The sequence below is a fragment of the Gymnoscopelus microlampas genome (genome assembly GCF_963454915.1).
Source record: "Gymnoscopelus microlampas genome assembly, chromosome: 15".
In the NCBI taxonomy this organism is placed as follows: domain Eukaryota; kingdom Metazoa; phylum Chordata; class Actinopteri; order Myctophiformes; family Myctophidae; genus Gymnoscopelus; species Gymnoscopelus microlampas.
This window is the reverse complement of record NC_139952.1, coordinates 21108328-21130157: the sequence shown is the minus strand read 5'-3', so window position 1 is coordinate 21130157 and position 21830 is coordinate 21108328. Positions and strand designations below refer to the sequence as shown.

The 21830-nt window shown below is 41.3% G+C and overlaps 3 protein-coding genes across 3 annotated transcripts in view; 1 reads left to right on the top strand and 2 right to left on the bottom strand.

Moving 5' to 3' along the window:
• The window catches only part of smap2 (small ArfGAP2), a 248994-nt gene that overhangs the window by 197815 nt on the left and 29349 nt on the right, over positions 1–21830 (top strand). The gene's annotated exons all lie outside the window — the stretch shown is intronic.
• On the bottom strand, positions 154–8645 carry LOC311061541 (gasdermin-E-like). Its single transcript, XM_084080197.1, has 10 exons — positions 8539–8645; positions 6455–6709; positions 5675–5867; positions 5191–5365; positions 4875–5001; positions 4443–4523; positions 3436–3572; positions 2672–2852; positions 2378–2448; positions 154–2234 (listed from the first exon to the last, which is right to left on the bottom strand). The coding sequence occupies exons 2-10, from the start codon at positions 6687–6689 to the stop codon at positions 1986–1988; spliced, it is 1449 nt and encodes a 482-aa protein (XP_083936323.1). The 5' UTR covers positions 6690–6709; positions 8539–8645; the 3' UTR covers positions 154–1985.
• LOC311061544 (gasdermin-E-like) lies at positions 13045–20009 on the bottom strand. Its single transcript, XM_084080201.1, has 10 exons — positions 19755–20009; positions 19123–19315; positions 18744–18894; positions 18406–18523; positions 17459–17533; positions 16632–16768; positions 15027–15219; positions 14723–14793; positions 14560–14590; positions 13045–14072 (listed from the first exon to the last, which is right to left on the bottom strand). The coding sequence occupies exons 1-10, from the start codon at positions 19993–19995 to the stop codon at positions 13867–13869; spliced, it is 1416 nt and encodes a 471-aa protein (XP_083936327.1). The 5' UTR covers positions 19996–20009; the 3' UTR covers positions 13045–13866.

The window sequence follows — 21830 nt, the reverse complement described above, 5'->3', positions numbered from 1 at the left end:
TACTTGAGTACTGTACTTAAGTACATATTCTGAGAACCCTATCCAATGTTCCCTGTAGCGTGCGAACGATGAAAAAAATCCCTGCTGAAAAATGTCGCACACCACCACTCAGAAAACAACCGCTCAGTCTGTGTCAGTGCAGCCAGGACCCCTTCTTTAGAGAGTTTAAAACTATAAATCTCACTGGAGTTTAGGCTAGCACTAGTATTTAGCACAGGGGTGGGCAACAGTGATGATGGAGAGGGCCACTATATTTCCACACTCACTCCAGAGAGCCACGTTGCATATACTGTCGGGCAGAAACCTCTTATCTCCGTATTTTTCCGTACTTCGTCATTCTATGTCACACAAAGTGTGATTCTTTTTAAAACTGGAATTCTGAAAAGTAAATGTTTTATTAAATTTTAAATGCATTTAGTTATACTTATGTTCTAAGTGTATCTTTATGAACTTACAGTGACAGCGACAGTGAGCAATAAACATCAACCCTTCTGGGTCGAACCCCCTGTCAATGACAGTGAACTTCTGGTTTATATTCATGTAACACAACAGTGCCACACCATACCCACGCAACAAACAAGAAACACATTTGAGATCTTTTCCACCCATTTGGCTCCTCATGTGACAGTATATATTGTAATCAGTATAAAACTATCAAATATCATAACCTTTACCTTGAAGCCTAAATCTTGTAACACAGGACACAAGACAACAGGTAAAGCAATAACAAAAACTAAAATCAGCATCGATAATAATATTTGTTGACACATTTTCCAATAATAATTCAATCTATTCTATCATGGATAACTAGCATAATAACTAACTAATATTATTTTTCACTGTAGACTAGAATATGGATATGGCATTGTGTGATTATTGCACACTGAATATATTTATCACCAAATGTTCTTCATCAGGATGACGATCATTTGGTGATCGAAACATTGATCTTGTGATCTTACAATATAATGTTCTATATAATATAATGTTGTAAAAAGAAAATACAATTAAGAAGTAGATAAAAGATAATAAAACATTCATATCATATACAAAATAAAATAATGGTCTGCAATGTTACATATACCCAATCAGTGAAATCTTTATATACATGATATAAAAATGTGTTTTTTAGGTCCAATAATTCTGACCATTAACACATCGGGTGCCGAACACGGTCTGAACCGTGAGATTAGTCTTTTTGTTTTTTTCGTTTTTCTCCGCGCGGGCGGGGCTAGAGCAGCTCTGGGAGCACCCATTGTAATCCTGCGAAGGAAGTGCCAGATCGCTCACCGAAAACAATTTTTTTTCCCCCATCCGCTTCCTGTCTATTTCCTACTTTGAAACGCCTATATCTCCGAATCTGTTTCCTGTTGGGAAAACCGGTCATGCGCGATGCGCAATCCCCCCCCGTTGTAACTCGCCAGGGTAATGTTATGGTTCCAGGCTGTAGCCAGGCTCATGGGACAACATGAATCGATGCTTTTTTTTGCATGGATTTGCTTGTAACGCACGCGGAAGGTTTAAACAGCAAAGCGCAGTCAATGGGGAGAATGCTGGCACCCACGGTAAGTTGTTATGAAAAAATGCTGGCACCCGATGTGTTAATATAGAAAATACAGACAGAATAGTCATACAAATGTGCAAGAATGCATCCAAGAAAATAATACCTGGGCACTTCAGGAGAGACTTCCCAAATAAAATATACTGGAGCACTGGACTAGTCTGCACGTGTTTTATTGCTACACACCAGTCGAGTGGTATTTAGGTAGTCTCTCCCGAAGTGCCCAGGCATCCGCATTCTTATTTTCTCTGAGGCAAGTTGTCCCTGTCGAGCACCGTCAAGCCCTTCTACTGGCTGACACACACACACACACACACACACACACACACACACACACACACACACACACACACACACACACACACACACACACACACACACACACACACACACACACACACACACACACACACACACACACACTTTAGTTTAGCTGATCACACAGATAAGACAGGCCTTGTACTGTGACACACAGGACCAGTGGCAGCACTCCTGCATCACTTTCTTTCTCTGCTGACAGCCCTCCAGCCTCTATCCTGAGGCTCACTTTGGATGTGATGAGCAGCTGTTCCACCCAATGGAAAGCCTTGTCATCCTGTAGGGGGAGGGGCAGGGACTCCAGGGGAAGAGGGGAGCAGCTTCTCTTCTGATTCTTTAGATCTAACATGTTCAACTGTGATAAGGATATGACAGACCAAGCAGAAGGACAGATAAACAGACTAATCAGTAACTTCCACAGATTAAAATGACAGTCAGACAGACAGACAGACAGACAGACAGACAGACAGACAGACAGACAAACAATGTTAGACTGACCAAGGCATTGAAGCCCTTCAGATCTCCAGGATTGCACTCACTCAGGAGGCTCAGCGCTTCATCAGGCAACACTACAAAAATGCACAATACATTAGATTACTTTATACAAAAGATAGACACAGAATTATGTACATCAAAGCAGGGCTGAAGTTCAAAGAGCAATAACTTGTGTGAGTTGTCAAACAATCTCATAAAAGTCCTACATTAATATAAGTACCCACACCAAATTATATTAACTGTAACGAAGTGCGTGCGTCCCATATCTTCCTGTTTATGTCGTTTTTGCACCCTAACCTTCCATGGCGCTGACCAATAGATGAGCAGCAGTCAGGGGACTCCCAGGTCCTTCACTCTCCATGTGACTGTCTGAAGTGGGTCTGAGCAGGTCCAATATGGAACTTGCAGAGTTGCTGTGACTGACAGATGCATTTTGTTCAGTTTCCACTGGTGCATCACCTGTGCACCACTCCTCCAACTGAAAGAGAGACAAAAGAGGTGACAGGTGATTAACAAAAAGTAGTACAATTAGAGAGAGAGAGAGAGAGAGAGAGAGAGAGAGAGAGAGAGAGACAGAAAGAGAGGGGATGAGAAGAGAAGTTGCCTGTCCGGTTGCCTGCCTGCCTACAGTATAAAGGCCACTGAGCACACACAATCACATATATACAGTACAGTACAGTATATGCAACCATCTTCACACATGCATTTACACACTGGCAGGACCTACAACCCACACAAAGAACTCCACACACCTACTATATTATTTAAACATATCCCACACAAACAGGCACCTGTGACTTTATATATTATGATTGTAAGCATAAACATATGCACACATAAATGTACAGACATATACAATTTAGAAGTAGGACCCATGTAGGACCCATGCACACTTTAGCTTAGTTTTACTTCATCAATGTCGAGAAGCCAAATGTACTCTTGTGTGCCAGTATATGTGATGTAATGCATTCAATATTGAATATTGAAGAGGAAACGTATAGTCATAATAGTGCCACCAGGTTCTGAATAAGAATGAAGTGTCAGGTTGCTGTGTCACTCACAGTGTTCTCTTCATCTGAGAGAGCGTCTCTGTCCTTCATCACTTCACAGAACCTCTGGAACAGAGCAGAACGAGTCGCCTGGGGAAGCTCTGCGAGCGGGGACAGATATTTTTCCGGGTTCTGTAACTCTGTCAAATCTACAGAGTGAGATTAAAAGATGACATAGTAATTTCTACATTAGAATTTCATATCATCCGTTATCCTCAAAATTAAACTCGATAAACTCAAAAATATATTGTATTTTGGACCCTGGAGTTACATTCTTACAAATATAATTTATTTTGACCACACATGCTTTGGACCACACATGCTTTTATCTATGCTTTGGATTAAAAAAAATAAAAATAATAATGAACAATAAAAATGAATAATAAATAATAATGAACTACACATAACGAGCTATCGAGGTCGCTGGTCAAATGCCGTTTTGGATGTTATTTGAACCGCTATCCAATGAAAATGGTGAAAAGGGGGGGGGGGGGCGTTCGCCTGGGAGGTGTTGGGGGCATGGTTATTTCCCAAGTGGTGTAGGATAAAACATTACATGTTGGAACAACGTATATTCAGAAGGAAGACAGCGCCCTATAACAAAGTATCTGATAACATCTCCCCTGTTAAACTGCTCATTTAACTGATAACTGACACTCTCTTCCTACTCACCTGATTTCAATCCCACATCCCACATGCCCCATCGTTATTTTGCTCACCCCTCATCCTACCTTCCCTACATTCTTCCCCCTCACCACTCAGCCTTCACCTCCACATCCCTTCTCACCATACTCTCATAATCCCCTCATTCTTCCCTCTCTTTATACATCTCTCACCTCACCCCATCATTCCTCCATCCATTCATCTTTCATTGTATTGTATTGTTTGAAGGCATGGCCTTTACTAGTGAACTGATAGTCAGGATTAATTTGACCATTATTCCCACAAAATGGCCACCATGGTCAGTGAGTGAGTGAGTGAGTGAGTGAGTGAGTTAGAGAATGAGTGAGTAAACGTACCAAGACCCTCATCAAAGAGGGAGTCTGCCTCAATGTCGGATCCACGAGCATAATCAAGCTGCATACCTGGCTCTGAGAAAACTACACACATAAACACACATGCGTACAGCAACATAAAAAAACACAACAAGCATACATATACAGTATATACACATACAAACATGTACAGAAAGACATAAACAGGAATTAAGAACCATCAAAAATAAATAAAAAGGATACTCTTGACTCTGGCAGATGACCAGTATGCACATTTTGAAAGGCCAGCAGTGAACAGAAAATATGAAGACAGCTTAAACAATTTCCTAAAATCTTAAGTAATATCGTCTTGCATGTAGTGGTCAGCAAGCAAACGTTTTATTTGCACATCTGACAATTGATTTCTCATGTTCCTGGAGTGTGAGAATGACACTCCAGGCACACACACACACTAACCAAGGTCACCAGTTTCCTTGATGTTTAGTTCCCGAACTCCATAGGCGATTACTGTGCCAGCATCGATGGTTATGGAATGTTTTTTGGCCTTCTGAACCTTGGCATCAACAGTATCCTCCACACCCATCTGAGAACAGACACACATGCACGCACACACACACATTTACACACATACAGTACATGGACAGACACATGCACACACTGAACATTTGAGCACAATCAAAACAAGCACCATTATGAACTTGAATGAACATACACACGCACATATCCAGCGTCAACAATACACATTCACACACTCAGCCTCCACGTTCATCACCATAGCGCTCTTCACTGTAAATCCCACTCCACCGCTGAGCTGCCGGGTCTCAGAGATTTCCCAGTAGCTGGTGGTGGTGACGACTCTCTCCGTCACCACGGCCAGAACATATGGACACTTTGGCATCTTCTTCGCCTGCTGAATCTTCTGCACAAGCTCGTGTTGCATGTCACACCTGGCACAAAGCAGGTGCAGTATTAGGGCTGTCCTCGACAAAAGAAATTCTTTGTCGACTAGCATTTTGTTAAGAATTTGTTTTGATAATGTTATCGACAAATCAGTCAGTCTTGTTGTAGTTAAGGATAACGTCCTTCAGAACGTTATTCAGGGTCCAGTTATGTGCATTTCTCTTGTGTACTTCGTATTGGATGAGCTGCTGATCTTTCACTGTGTTTGTGTGCGTGCACGTGTGTGTGCGTGTGCGTGTGCGTGTGTGTGTGTGTAAATCAGCAAAACAAAATGATTTAAATAGGATGACTCCAACCTGTGTCTGGACTCACGCAGCTTCCTTACATTCACTGTCTCTTTCTTGACCTTGACAGGAGATAACAGGAGTTCAGCAGAACCCCGGCCCTCCAGCCTGGCACTGACTATTTTTGTAATCTTGGCCCTTATGCTCCCGCTGTGTTCATGCTCAAACGTCCCCTGGTAAGGACCGAAAACTCTCTCAGAAACACCTGACAGGAGATAATAGAAAATATTATTATAAGTGTATGTATGTGCGTGCACGCATGACTGTTAATATACCTGGGCACTGTGGGCAGTAATGCATGGTTGCTGCCTGCGTATTTATGAGCCGGCCTGTTTGTTGACTTTTTTTTTATCCCCAAATGAGATCACAATGAGTCACAATTTTGATTAAAAAAGTACCAACTTTTTACAAAACACTAAAAGAAAAGTAATTTACGTGTATATCTTATCTTTAGTAAGCTTCAAAATGACTTTATGTAATCATCCACTTTTTACTATAGACCAATTATTTGTTTACTAACATTGAGCCTGGACGCACAGGTGATTGTTTCACGCAATCAATTCCCAACCTGTTTCGGGGTGCACTGGTTTCAGCACACCCCAACCCCCTCTTGTGTGTGTTGGCTAGTGAGACGCGTCGTAACGAGACCTGATATAATGGGTTTCGTTGCGCGCATACTGGCTGCACGCAGCCAGTATGACGTCGTCTGTTAAGGGGTCTATATAGAGCTATGAACATCAGCTAGCAATTTGGGAATGCCTTCACATGTAAGTACGTCTCTATAGGACATACCTGGATTTAGTGGTGGTTTCTCCTGCAATATGTCACTGAGGATGAAGTCAGACCACTTGTACTTGTGCCGCTGCCACGGCCAGCGCGGACTTTGCTTGAAAACCATCTTCATGAGATCCAGCTCGTGTGATTCGTGTAGGAGTGCAGGGATGAATCGATCAACAGATCGACGACCGATCTGGCTGACAATGATTTCAGCTGCCTTGGAAAACAATGACGATTCTTTAGTCTTCATTGTTGTAGTCAGTATGGGAGCTGTAGAAGGATGGGAGAGAATGCTTTGTCTAACTTATAGCTTTAAAGATTCACTTTGATCTTGTTTGTTACCTTGCAAGATAGAAACTGATGTGACCTGTGTGTAGAGGGAAAGGTCATTTCAGAGAAACAGAGACTGTGTGTGTGTGTGTGTGTGTGTGTGTGTGTGTGTGTGTGTGTGTGTGTGTGTGTGTGTGCGCGTGCGTGCGTGCGTGCGTGAGTGCGTGCGAGAGAGAGAGTAGGATGTGATTATGCACAAGGGAAGTGGTTAGATAGATAGGGTGGTTGCTAGAGTGTTTGTTTAATAAGGGTCTCCCAGTCACTCAATCGCTTTTAATAAACAGAAAATAAATGTTCTGTTGGGTTTCCAATTTCACTTGTTTATCCTGTATCCTATCCTATATGGGTTCTCTTTCCTGATAGGATAGAATTGGTATCCCAACCTGAAAATGACTGTTCTGTTTTAAAGAGTTGGAGAGACAGGGAGATCCCTGTTACTGAACGAACACTCATCTATAGCAAAGATCAGAGATTAAAGTAAACAAAATCTCTTCATGAATGAAAACGTTTAGGACAAAGTCACAATCTACTATTTGTGAAACGGGGCTGCACATTAGTCCGACATAGGCTACCAATAGTCAGAAAAATGTTAGGTTAGTGTGAGGTTAGGGTTCTGAATGTTCTATTGATAGTTTGACCAATCTAGTCCGTTTGACACTCCCATGTGTTCAATACTAAACCTACATAGTTGTTTTCCCATGAAGTTTTTTTGTTGATTTGTATTCATATGGTGTCCTAGAACCAGTGGTGGAAGAAGTACTCCAAAAGAATGTACTTGAGTAAAAGTACCAATACCACCATGTAGAAATACTACGACTGTAGAAATAAAAGTCCGGTATTAAACATTTACTTGAGTAAAAGTACAAAAGTATTGGCATCAAAACATTTAAGAGTACCAAAAGTAAAAGTACTCATTATGTAGATGTCCCATTTCACAACTGTTCAAAATCTTTTCTTTTTTTTTAATAGCAGATCTACAAGCTCACAATGGCGTTGTGAGTTTGTAGATTGGCTATTTTCAAATAGCCAAAATATATAGTGATGAAGTGGTTGATGCATGTTTTGAAATAATAATCAAAATCTACAAAGTAATAAGTAACTTAAATCTAGTACAATATTTGTCTCTGGGATGTAGGCTAGTGGAGTAGAAGTAAAAGTAGTGACAATTGGAAATACTCCAGTAAAGTAAGAATACCACAAAAGTGTAGGCTTCTTAAGTACAGTGCTTGAGTAAATGTACTTAGTTATTTTACACTACTGCCTAGAACAATTTTGGCTTGGTTGACTTGCCCCAAAGTTGCCAACGCTCTGGACCAGATGGGAGGCATGCGTTAATCCGACAGACCTTTTCTCCGACTATGTGGCATCCGCGTGCGGTTAGGGTACCCGGACCAGATCTAGCCTTTAGTCAGCCAGTAGCCCTCCGACAGCGCAGTGCTCCGACATTAAACAGTAAACCCGAACCAAACCCGCACCCTAACCCTAACCGCACGCGGATGCCACATAGTCGGAGAAAAGGTCTGTCGGATTAACGCATGCCTCCCATCTGGTCCAGAGCGTTGGCAACTTTGGGGCAAGTCAACCAAGCCAAAATTGTGCTCGCATGCTCTGGACCAGGGCTAGGCAGCCAGCAGCAGCAGCAGCAGCCGCCTATGTTCCTTTTAACCTACTGTATTTTCTACGCCAACGGATCAACTGATCCGACGTATACGTGATCAATCAAGACACGAATAAAGAAGGATCTATTCTCTAACCAATAATAAACTTACCACAATTTAGCCTAGCAGCAACTCAGTTGAGAGTCGAGTGTTGATGTCCCCAACGGAGACGAAGACTGAAAGTGAAACCAGAGCTGTGTGTGTGCAGCAAAGCACCTCGCCTAGTAACTCCTCAAAACATCATTAGGCTACGTCTGAGGGAGCGGCTGTTGCGCAAATACAACATCTGACTCACTGGGGGGAGGTCTCTCGTCTCTGAACGACCACCAGAGACCGACCCTCCTCAATACTCCTGCCAGTGGTGGTATTTTACTTAAGTAAAAGGCAATAACACAATATAAAAATACTCTGTTACAAGTGTAGTATCTTAAAATAAGTATATAGTTTAGAAATTCCTGAGATGAACACACATAAGGACTTACAAGGTCTGATTTGAGCCACACAAAGAACAGACCTAGAGACACTCATCCCCCACAGGATGCCACACACAGAAATCTCTGATGGTTAATGGGGAACAGTCATTTAAACAGCACATGGTCTTTGTACTTACATACATGCATCCATACATAATATCATATACACTAATATACCAGCACCCATAATGTATTGTAATGCATCACATTACAATGAAACCATGCATATTACTAATGAAGGCCTAATAGAGATAATCCATTGATTACTGTGGTCAACCTTAAAGCTGATACTATTTGGTCTAGTAGACATTCCTGATTAGTTGCAGGAACCAAGGAGGTTTTCACAGGAGATAAAAGGCACATTCTTTAGGAAGTCCAGATGTCCAGTTTACTGATGATTGTCAGATCAAAATATATTTAAAGTACCAAAAGTAAAAGTACTAAAATTTTGAAAATAGCAGATCTACAAGCTCACAACGCGTGGCGATGCCTATGTATAAAATAGGGCTAAATGTATGTTTTATAATATAATAATTTATATCTGCAAAGTAACAAGTGGCTAAAGTTTTCAAATAATTGAGTAAAAGTACAATATTTGCCTCTGAGATGTAGTGGAGTAGAAGTAAAAGTATAGAAAAATGGAAATACTCCAGTAAAGTAAAGGTACCTCAAAATGGTACTTAAGTAAATGTACTTAGTTACTTTACACCACTGCCTATGAACACTCATCCATGTGCACAGAAGTGGGAGAGGACCAGGAATGAATGAATGATGTGTTCATGATACATTCACGATGATTGAATTAATGTATGGCTGTGGCAGTATGAGTATAGCCGACATGTATGAATTTGCATGTTCTGAAGTGGGAAATGTGTTCAAGGCCTATAGTCTTTTTTTATTGGTCCAAAAGATTGTGTATATTAGCATACTTACGTACATTCGTGAAACCACCTGCTGACCCGCTGTCAGCTTTGAGATTTTTTTTATAGGGGTATTAATTTGACCATATATACCTCTCTCTATTACAAAAATAGACTACATGGAAATGTCTTGGACACAGAAATGTTGATTTCTATTAACTTTTATTATTGAAATGAAACCTATAGGCCTAGTGTATGAAATTAAACTTTATTGATATAGAGTTGAGTGTTTCAATTTGCATATCATTAGCATAATTAACCAAACTGGTCAATAAAAGTCCAAAAGGACCTACAGTGGGGTATGCTTCGGGCATTGAGTTGATAACACATTTCCAACTGCAGACCTTCTTTGCTGACCGTTGAGCATTTTGAATAAGGTATTATGTACATTAGAGTATGGATTTTTGGATGTATGCTGGCTATCATTCATATGACCATCTTGCTGATATTTTAATGCCTAGACCTAGGCTTGCAAAAAGGCATGTTCTGAATATTTTCAACCAACATACATACTGAAGTAAAGCCAGTTTCTCTACAGATTATCATCTATCAGGAGATAGAAGTGATAAACATCTGCCAAATGAGCTCCCAGCTCAGGAACTGGTGCTGTGGGAGCCTACACATGGGCATTGATCACAAAGATGTCCCACATCAACATAAAAACTACTTATGCACACTAGCTAAAATTAATCAAACATCAAACTAAGAATATTTGATAATACTGGTCGGAGTGTGTCTGTGCACGTGACGTCCCCGTAACCTGTTTGGTAATTATTCCAAAAGGTTTATTTGAAGTCTTCTTTCGCCTTGTCACAATACAACTCATTGCAACTTGCAACCAGTTGCAGCGTTGCAGCAGGTCAGAGCAGTTTTGGGATTCTGTTGCAAGTGGATTCACAAGTCACATTGCAAATCATTGGTGTGGACAGTGGACTAGAGATACATAAAGCCCAGTACACAACAATGATTCGCAATGCAACAAGTTGCAGCTGCAACCACTTGCAACAGAATCTCAAACTGCACCGACTTGAACCGGGTTGCAATATGCAACTAGTTGCATCATTGGTGTGGACTAGATACATAAGATGACCCGGGTGGTTAATTTCTTGTAATATATTTTAAATGAAGGGTTTTTATCATTTCATATTCCAGGTATTCCTCAGAAAACGTTTTTCAGACCATTTACATTTTGAGTTAATCATTCAGAGCCTAATTTGTAAGTAATTGTAGTGTTTGTATTTTGACACATTTTCATCATCATGGTGCACCATGAGAGAATAGGAAGTGTGTGTTTGTTTGTGGAAGAAACGGTCAATGTTTCTGGCTTATTTGACTTCTAAAGAGTGTCTGTTTCAGAATTTAAGGAACTGTGACGATCAGTCGATTGCAACCTCTTTGCTTGCTCACTGCTGATGAGCAGTTGAGCACAGAGCATTTAGTGGTCAATCTTCTTCAAAAAAGGATGAATTGGTTTGTACATCCAAGATCCAACCCAAACGGGTCCAGGTGCTGGGTAAAAAATGATAATAATCTAGGAATTATTTTCATTTCTGTCAGTTTGTAACTATAACGATCAGTATGAGGGGGGAATATCGTGTGAGTTTCTGTGCACAGGAGGGCGCGATATATTATCCATTATTCATGTTGGCAGCAGAAAAAAATAAAATAAAAATCAAACTTGGATCTATGGACTGTCCGATCCTCCTAGAATATTACAACATGCCGATGGCCAGTCTGTGCACAATTTGTACTCTTGTTTATAGTTTCCTATGAATGTGAATAGACAGGCAGTTGTTGTATGTGTACATACATTCAATGTAGTACAGGCTAGTTCTGGCTCACCGGCATGTATTTGTGTGTTAGGAGCGGAAGTTAGGAACTTATTTTGTGTCACATTTAGACTAAATGTTACACTAAATTAGTGTAGCTGCTGTCTCACCAGTGAGTACAACGCAGGCATGATATGTGTATAACGCGGGAAAATCCTGACCCCTTGTTATGTGCTTGCACATAGGCACACCTCATTCTAGTTTACTTGTTCACTAATGATTCTTTGTCTTTGTTTATTGTCTATCCTGCCCTGCTGGCTCTGCTGCCTGGTCTTGCCTAGACACTCACTGTCACGGTGCGAGGCAGGAGGTGTAGGACCCAAGCGCAAGATGAGAGGCAGAGGCAGTGTAGCTCAAATTAAAGTGTTTATTAACACCAAACAAGAGGACTAGGCAGTAATCGAAGTCTTGTACAGGCAAAGACAGTAACCGGTTGAACAATCAGAACATGAACGAGACAAAACAGGAGTAAAGGGAAAACTAGACTGGGAAAGCTAGGGGTACGTAATACAAGGCAACAATAAGAGGAGACACACTGGCATTAACTCACACAACTACATTCAACAAACTATCAGGGAACTGAAGCAAACACAGGACTTAAATAGACAGGGGATTAACAGGACGCAGGTGAACACAACAGACAATCAACACAGGATAGGCTAACAGGCAAGGAGCACAGGTGACTAGGTTTACAATAATTACAGGGAGGTGAGACAAGACAGGAAACAGTAAACAAGGCAGACAGGAAACACTACTACAAAACAAGAGTACGGAAAACCAAGGCCAGGGCAACAGAGTTACAATACAAATGCAGTACATAAAGAACAACAGCCTAAACAGGCCTAAAGAACAGCCCTTATGAGTCCAACACCATATAAGGGCATTCAAGGTCCAAATAATAAAGTCACCGTCCACGGCCCGAGGAGCGGACCGTGACACTCACCTGTCATTCACCTGGGAGTGCTCTGGCTGCCCCTCCCCTTCTCAGCTGTGCCTCAAGTGTGCTTAGGGCAAGTTTGGCCAGCCCATCACTTCTTTATTTGTTTAGATTTAAAGTTAGGTCTCAGTTTTGGTTTTAACTATATTCAGTATTATTTTGCATGCAAATAAAAACACTTGACGTTTTATTTCTTTGAATTTGAAATAAACTCAATGCAAGTGAGACCAGATTTTTGTCCTTTTATTATGTTGTGGTCCTTGGTGTTCGAGCCAGGTAAAGGGCCGTAACACCCCTGCAGGATGCATTTTCTGTTGACTAAAGAGCCGGAGAGACAGGGAAGACCCCTGTTGCTGAACGAATACTCTATATACTATAGCAATGTGGGCAGCGGTGGAAAGTAACTAAATACATTTACTCAAGTACTATACGCTACTTAAAGGGCAAGACCACTTTGGTAGAGGTTTGGGTTGTGTAGTTACTTTGCCATGATGTAACTCCAGAGGTGGACAAGAAATCAATCACGCTGGTTGTTTGTTTGCCATATTTACCATAACATTCGCTGTGTATTAGTGTCCAAAGCATACGATGCAGGCAGTTCTTCATGCAGCAGAATATAATCTTTTATTAACTCATTGCATACACATTATTAAAGGGAATCTTTGGGTTCCAGAACTTCCAGACAGTGAAGATTCAAGAATCAACATGCCAAACTTATTTCTGCACCACAGCGACAGTGATAAACAAAAAACATTTTACCCTTCAGGGGACAACCCCCAGACAATGATAGCGAACTTCTACCTTATATACTTGTGATCAACACAGGGTTCCCACACATTTTAACAATGAATTTTTAAAACATTTCCATAACTTTTCCAATGTTTTTTATCCCATTTTCCAGACCTATTGCAATCATACGGTGCAATAATGAGGCTCTTACACCAGTGTGCTATCAATGCCCCAAGACAGACTCGAGCAAAGGGGTCACGTGACAAAAAGAACGTATCACGATGCAACATGTTGTTAGCTTGTAGATCTATTATTTTTGTCACGTGACGTCCTGTACACATTTGGCCACAGGTAAATAATGTTCACATAAAGTTTGACATGTTTTTGGTTTTCCAAAGCATTTGCTGAATTCCAAACCTTTTCCAGTCCTGGAAACCGTGACCCAGGTAGGAAGCGTACATTACGTCAGACTTTGGTGCTCTATCGGAACTAATCTATTTAGTGAACAGGAACGAAATTACTCGAGTCACTGAAATGAATGATAGTTCCCATCACAACAAATAACACAGGCCTTGTACTGTGACACACAGGACCAGTGGCAGCACTCCTGCATCACTTTCTCTCTCTGCCAACAGCCCTCCAGCCTCTCTCCTGAGGTCCACATTGGATGTGATGAGCAGCTGTTGCACCCAATGGAAAGCCTTGTCATCCTGTAGGGGGAGGGGCAGGGACTCCAGGGGAAGAGGAGAGCAGCTCTCAGTGTCGGCCCTATGGGGGGGCATTGGGGGGCAATGCCCCCCCAGATTAGACTTTGTGCCCCCCCAGTTCAGATTGGCCAGATGTTTTTATTATTTTAATTTTTTTCAAGCAGCGCAGCGCAGCGCAGCGCAGTATAGCCTGCCTTTTTTTTCTCCCGCTGTGGAGTCTGTGCCTGTGGAGATGCAATGCCGACATTACATTAAAGACATTATAGGCCTAATGCTGTAATTGTATTTGTTGTTGGTGCATATAGGGGCAAGGTAAATGAACCGAATTAACCGAAATAGAGTTACAAAACACCCCAAAAAAGTAAAATATCCATCCAATAACCGAAAAAAATCGCGCGCCGGCGCTTCGCGCCGGCGCGCACGGGTCCATCACGCACGCGCGCTGCGCGCGCGTGCGTGAGGGACAGGCAGGTGCCCCCCCTAGAATAATTAATGCCCCCCTGCTTATTACTGTCTGCAGCCGGCACTGGCAGCTCTTCTTCTGATTCTTTAGATCCAGCATGATCAACTGTGGGAAGGATATGACAGACCAAGCAAAAAGACAGACAAAGAGACCAATCAGTAACTTCCACAGAATAGATACACAATTTAAAAGGACAGACAGACAGACAGACAGACAGACAGACAATGTTAGACTGACCAGGGCATTGAAGGCCTTCAGAACATCAGGACTGCACTCTCTCACGAGGCTCAGTGCTTCATCAGGTAACTCTACAAAATGGCACAATACAGAAGTTAGATTCTGTTATGCAGAAGTTGAAGTATAACATATATACATAACATAGACACTGTATTATGTACATCAAAGCAGAGCTGAAGTTCAACAGAGCCATACAAGTTCAAAGAGTAATAACTTGTGTGTGTTATTCAATTATATTTACTGTAACTAAGTGTGTGTGAGCCCTATCTTCATGTTTACATGTATTTAGTTTTTGTACACTAACCTTCCATTGCGCTGACCAATAGATGAGCAGCGGTCAGGGGTCCCCCTGGGGTGCCAGGGCACCCAAGCCACTCCATGTGACTGTCTGGGTCGGGTTTGAGCAGCTCCAATATGGCACTTGCAGAGTTGCTGTGACTGACCGACGCATTTTGTTCAGTAACCACTGGTGCAATACCTGTGCACCACTCCTCCAACTGAAAAAAAGACAGAGGTAACAGGTGATAAAGACAAAGAAGTAAAATTACAGTTGAAAGGTGTACAGTTCTTTCAACACATCACAGAACTGTAATTTAGATCAGTAATAGAGCTTGTATTGTGAGCTAAATTAGGACACCTCACTCCGGCCCCTATGACTCTCACTAATTATGCATCATCAGCACTTAAACCATGTCTGTCTGTTGACAACACCTAGGCCAAAGAATCTTCTGAATATCACCTGAAACAAGAATAAAAGAGGACTATTCTAGAGCAAGAGAGAGATAATGATTGAGAAAGAGAGAGAAGCCTAAGTTAAGGGAAGAGAATTTGCATGTCCTGTTGCCTGCCCACCTATAAACATATGCATACATAAATGTATAGTGCATACACATACTATATATACCGTATTTAGAAGTAGGACCCATACACACAGCACCTCATAAAGGCATCGAATTTGGTATTATTGTATATATTTAGCTTTGTTTTATCTGACTACATCTTCAGTTGTTATTCTTTCATTCTTTTTAGCCGCCAGCTGAAAGCGCGGCTCTGTATTCACTCTGACTCTGACCCGACAGATTTCCGACATGTATTCAACACTTTTTTTGCTATTGGCTGTCCTGGCTGTCCTTCACTACTTCACAGCCAATGGGGAGACACTACTTTAAAGCCAATCCTAGCCGTCCTAGCCAATGGACGGCCGTCGTTTACAGCACCCGCCTTGGTATGTTGTTAGCTGCTAGCATGGCCTGCTACTTGTATTGTGTAACTGCTGGTTCATAATGCAACCTGATAATAATGTCCAAAGCATGTCTGTGAACGTTTACATCCATTACTGTGTTGGCATTAGTTGGGATTAATGATTATTAGCCAAACCAACTTAATATGAGCCGTGTTGCTAAGCTAACGGACGTTTAGCGTTAGCATGCGGCTAACGTTAATGCTAACGTCGTCACCGTGACTGAACTAACAATGTAAACATCTCATCTACAAACTTTATGAACCTTACTGTGGTTAATGTTATCAGTGCTACCCAAGTAGTCCATTGAAAAGTATTATTTTGGTGTATTTTGTGTATTGTAACTTGGACACTGTAACTTAATGGTAGAGGGGGACGCGTTGTACGTTCAGAATGCCTCATGGGTAATGTAGTCATTTTCTGCTATTTCGGTTCTACTGTGATAGACTGTATTGGGGCAAAAAAAGCCTGCCGCTGGCGGCTATATTATGACTTGTCATATCTTGTTTTTGTTATTGTTGCTAAAATGTTGAGGAGCCACATTTACTCTCGTGTGCCAGTATGAGATGTAATGCATTCAATATTGAATATTGAAGAGGAAACTTGTGGTCATTATAGTGCCACCAGGTTTTGAATAAGAATGAAGTGTTAGGTTGCTTTGTCACTCACAGTGATCTCTACACCTAAGAGAGCATCTCTGTCCTTCATCACTTCACAGAACCTCTGGAACAGAGCAGAACGAGTTGACTGGGGAAGCTCTGCCAGCGGAGGCAGATGTTTTCCCAGGTTTTGTAACTCTGTGGAAACTACAGAGTGAGATTAAAAGATGACACGGTCATTAATACATTTGAATTTTATATAATCTGATATCCTTGGCAAGTAAGAAAATAAAAGGTCAAAGGTTATTTTCAAAATGAACAAAGTTTTGCCAAAACATATACTCAAAAATATACTCTATGTGGGACGGCTGGAGTTACATTCTCACAAATATAATTTATTTTGACCACAAGTAAATTAATACGGTAAGGTGATGGATCAAAATGGATATAACATTTCTATGACCGGTTGAAAAGGTTATAAAACACAAATCGCTGGCACTGGGTGAGTATATTATGAATAAACTCTGGCAGTGAATGTGTTAATGTCTGACTGTACCTCGTGCTGTTTACATTTCTGACTAATAAAGTATTCAATCAATCAATCAAACTATCATAATCCCCTCATTCTTCCCTCTCTTTATATATTTTTCACCTCACTCCTTCATCCCCTAACCCCATCACCCCTCCTTCCATCCATCTTTCATTCCTTTAATTCCATTCAGATTTCATCTTTTCTCTTTTATATTCAATAAATAAACAACCCAAACATGTATTGTTTGAAGGCATGGTCTTTACAAGTGAACTGATAGTCAGCTCAGGATTAATTTGACCATTATTCACACAACATGGCCACCATGGTGAGTGAGTGAGTGAGTGAGTGAGTAAATAAACACATACCAAGATCCTCATCAGAGATGGAGTCTTGCTCAATGTCTCCAGCAGAATCAAGCTGCAAAGCTGGCTCTGGGAAAACTACAAACATAAACACAAATACACGGACATACATCCACGTAGATAAGCACTGTATATAAACACACATACAAACTGTATACAAACAGTACACATACAACATTTTTTTACAGAAAGACATAAACAAGAAGAAAATTAAGAACCATCAAAAGAAATGAAAGGATACTCTTGACTCTGCCAGATATGACCAGTATGCACATTTTGGGGGGCCCATTTCAAGAGCTAAGGTGCCCCCCACCACAATCCTCAAATAATATTGAGGATTCAAGTTATGCATCCATAATGGTGTATTTTCGGACTTAAACTAAAATCTACTGGTGCACTTTCCGCACCATAGACAGCTCAAGACAGAAAACATAATGACAGCTTAAAGGTAGGGTAAGTGATTTACTTTGGTTAAATAAGTGTTAAATAGCTCTATATTCTGATAGTACTCATTGCTATAGAGTGTTTGTTCAGTAAAATTAGTCTCCCATGTCTCTCCAGCTCTTTATTTTAAAAATGCATTTTCAGTGCTCTCTCATGATTGGCTTACATTTTGTCCCTTTTACTTTTAAAGACTCACCTATTCAGACAGGCCTTTACATAGCCTTTTATGATTACCAATCTTGTGAGTTTTGTGCTGTAACATAATCCTGTATTGATTTCTTGATTTTTACCGGCTGACTGGTTAAATGCTGATTGTTTTATTTTGTCTTTTTATTTTTTACTGATATGTTCTGCTTTTATTGTTGTGAAGCACTTTGTGACTCTGATGTCTGTGAAAGGCGCTCTACAAATAAAATGTACTTACTTACTTACTTACACACACACACACACACACACACACACACACACACACACACACACACACACACACACACACACACACTAACCAAGGTAACCATCCTTGATGTTTAGTTTCCGAAGTCCATAGGCGATTACTGTGCCAGCAGGAATTGTTATGGACTCGTCTTTGGTCACTTCTAAACTGGCATCAACAGTGTCACCCACCTGAGAAAAGACACAAACGGGCGCGCACACACTCACACTCACACACACACACACACACACACACACACACACACACACACACACACACACACACACACACACACACACAGACACACACTGAACATTTGAGCACAATCAAATCCAGCATCTTCATGAACTTAAATGAACATACACACGCACATATCCAGCGTCCACTTCACATTCACACACTCAGCCTCACCTCAGCTCCACCGGTGCGCTTCCAGTTCTCATGGATATCCCAGGAGCTGGTTGTGACGACTCTCTCTGTCAGCAAGGCCAGAACATGCGGACACTTTGGTGCCTTCTTCGCCTCCTGCATCTGCTGCACAAGCTCGTTTTGCATGTCACACCTGACACAGAGCAGGTGTAATGAGACATAGTGTGTGTGTGTGTGTGTGTGTGTGTGTGTGTGTGTGTGTGTGTGTGTGTGTGTGTGTGTGTGTGTGTGTGTGTGTGTGTGTGTGTGTGTGTGTGTGTGTGTGTGTGTGTGTGTGTGCGTGCGTGTGTGCGTGCAGACATGCATGTGTGTGTGTATATATAAATCAGCAAAATTAAATGATTTAAATAGGATGACTCACTCCAACCTGTTTTTGGACTCACGCAGCTTCTTTACATTCACCGTCTCTTTCTTGATCGTGACGGGATTTAGTTTCAGTACAGCTTCAGCAGAACCCCGGCCTGTACATTTTAGTACAACCGTGGCAACCAGCTTCCCGCTGTGATTGTATCGATAGGTCCCCTTGAACTGACCTAAGACTTTCTCATCAACACCTGACAGGAGATGTTAGAAAATAAGTGTGTGTGTGTGTGTGTGTGTGTGTGTGTGTGTGTGTGTGTGTGTGTGTGTGTGTGCGCTTGCGTGCGTCTGTGCGCGACTGAGTGTGTTGACATAGAAACAATTGTATCCCCAAATGAAATCACAAATGAGTAATTATTTTATTATTATTAACTACTTTAACAAAATCTAAAATTAAAGAAAAAAAAGAAAAGAAAAGTAATTTACGTGTATATTTTCTTAATTAATCCTAATTTCTTTAGTAGGCTTCAGAATGACTTTATCCATCTTTATCCATCCACTTTTTACTAAAGAGCTATGAACATCAGCTAAAAATATGTTTTTTATAACAGATCTATACAGATCACATAGCAATGTGGGAATGCCTTCAAATGTAGGCCTACATACAGTATGTCTCCATGCTGTAGGACATACCTGGTTTTAGTGGCAGTTTACCCTGCAATATTATGTCACTGAGGGTGAAGTCAGTCGGCCGGTACTGAGTCCAGTTCCGGAACCACCTGTTGTGATTTGTCTTGATGACCAGCCTCATGGGAACCAGCTTATCTGACTCATCTGCACGGACGACGGAGATGAGATCACCAGATTGATAACCAGATGATGGAGGGCTAAACTGTCTGACGACGTGGTCAACTGCCTTGGAAAACAACTCCATTGTTGCCGCCAGTACGGGAGTAGATGGATGGAAGAGAATTAGCCTACTTGTTTAACTTAGCTTTAAAGATTCAATTTGATCTTGTTTGTTATCTTGCCAGAAAGAAACAGGTGTGACCACTGTGTAGAGGGAAAGGTAATTTCCCTCTACACAGTGGTTAGGTTAACTCTCAGAGTGCAACAACAACAAGGGCTGAGTTAGCCCCTACGGAACCTCTCCCTCCGCTATGTAGCTCCGAGATGAGGTCCCTCTTTAGTTTCTGCCGTATGCTGTAGGCCTTGTCGCACATTTTCCACTTTACATGTTTCTTACCCCTTTCTGCACATCGTATCCAAAAAGTAAAGCATTTGCGCCACTCTCTCAGATGTTTAAAATTTTAGCTGGCAATAAAATCTATCCAACGAGTTGAAGAAAGTATTTAATTTGCCTCGGTTTTCATCCGGTTCCATGTTTTTAAGACATTGCGCAAGAGTTGCGCCCGTAGAGATAACATTACTGGTTACCCTACTGGTCCAATGTTGAATTGCATCTTCTAATGCAAAATATTTTGGAACCGGATGAAAACCGAGGCAAATTAAATACTTTCTTCAACTCGTTGGATAGATTTTATTGCCAGCTAAAATTTTAAACATCTGAGAGAGTGGCGCAAATGCTTTACTTTTTGGATACGATGTGCAGAAAGGGGTAAGAAACATGTAAAGTGGAAAATGTGCGACAAGGCCTACAGCATACGGCAGAAACTAAAGAGGGACCTCATCTCGGAGCTACATAGCGGAGGGAGAGGTTCCGTAGGGGCTAGGGCTGAGTAGACTGTAGGCTACTACTATACTTAATGGTAGCGTAGCATGTGATATTTTTGGGGTTAAAACCAAAAGTTGTTTGTGAAAGCTATATTCATATTCAGATAATAATAATAATTTCAAGAGTGTTTGTTAAATAAGGGTCTCCCAGTCGAAGAGGGGAAGTCTTAATTTGGGCCCTCTGTGGCTTCCCCTCTTTCACTCCTGTCGCCTCGATGGAGAAACGGCACCAGCGATCTACGCCCGTCCAACCCTACTGCTGCCCCTCCCCCTCTACACTGGATCGCACATAAGAGCACAACGACTTGTTTCAAATGAGATCATCAACTGTTCCGTCGGATTCTAGCTTTGGATCAAGACAATCATAGATGTAGGCTATTTTATCGAGTCTGGCTTTTGCTTTCGTAGAAAAGCAAAAGTCAGACTCGATAAAAAAAAATCTACGTGTCTTGATCCAAGGTATAGATGCAAGGCTACGTCGGATAACGCTCGGATTCTGATACATTGATTGATTGATGTACTTTATTTAGTAAGACATGAGAACAGTACATGACAGTACATAACAGTACATGGAAGTACAAATTCGCAATACAAGGTCTACTAAACTGGATAGCTCATTAAGCACTTAGCTTGTTTAAGATGAGATCCCCATATACACAAATCATGATGACATATAAGAGACAGACAGATATACACACTACTATACAGAATGTCATACAATCAGTTTACAGGTTACTGGTATGAAGAGTGAAAAATATGTACAAAAGAAGAAAGAGAGGGGGGGGGGGTAGGTTAGGTTAGGACATGGGGTAGGTTAGGACTTGGACAGGGGCCATTTTTGAAATGCAGCCTCCTGAAGGCTGACATAGCAAGACACGAATAAATAGGATCTAACCAAGGATAAACGTACCACAACCAGCAACTTAGCGTTGATGTCCAAAACGGAAGAATATAGAAAATCTAAGTTGCAAACACGTAGTAGTAGTAGTAGTTGTAGTAGTAGACTACTCTCCAAGCAGTTCAATGGTGGGACTG

Excerpts from the sequence above, each read along its gene's own strand:
- LOC311061541 (XM_084080197.1), bottom strand. The coding sequence starts at position 6,689 with ATGAAGACTAAAGAATCGTCATTGTTTTCCAAGGCAGCTGAAATCATT. Across the intron at positions 3,573-4,442 it reads CCTCTTTGATGAGGGTCTTG|ATTTGACAGAGTTACAGAAC; the intron begins GTACGTTTACTC and ends CTCACTCTGTAG. Across the intron at positions 2,235-2,377 it reads TGAAGGGCTTCAATGCCTTG|TTGAACATGTTAGATCTAAA; the intron begins GTCAGTCTAACA and ends TCCTTATCACAG.
- LOC311061544 (XM_084080201.1), bottom strand. The coding sequence starts at position 19,995 with ATGGAGTTGTTTTCCAAGGCAGTTGACCACGTCGTCAGACAGTTTAGC. Across the intron at positions 18,524-18,743 it reads AGCGCACCGGTGGAGCTGAG|GTGGGTGACACTGTTGATGC; the intron begins GTGAGGCTGAGT and ends GTCTTTTCTCAG. Across the intron at positions 17,534-18,405 it reads CATCAAGGATGGTTACCTTG|TTTTCCCAGAGCCAGCTTTG; the intron begins GTTAGTGTGTGT and ends TTATGTTTGTAG.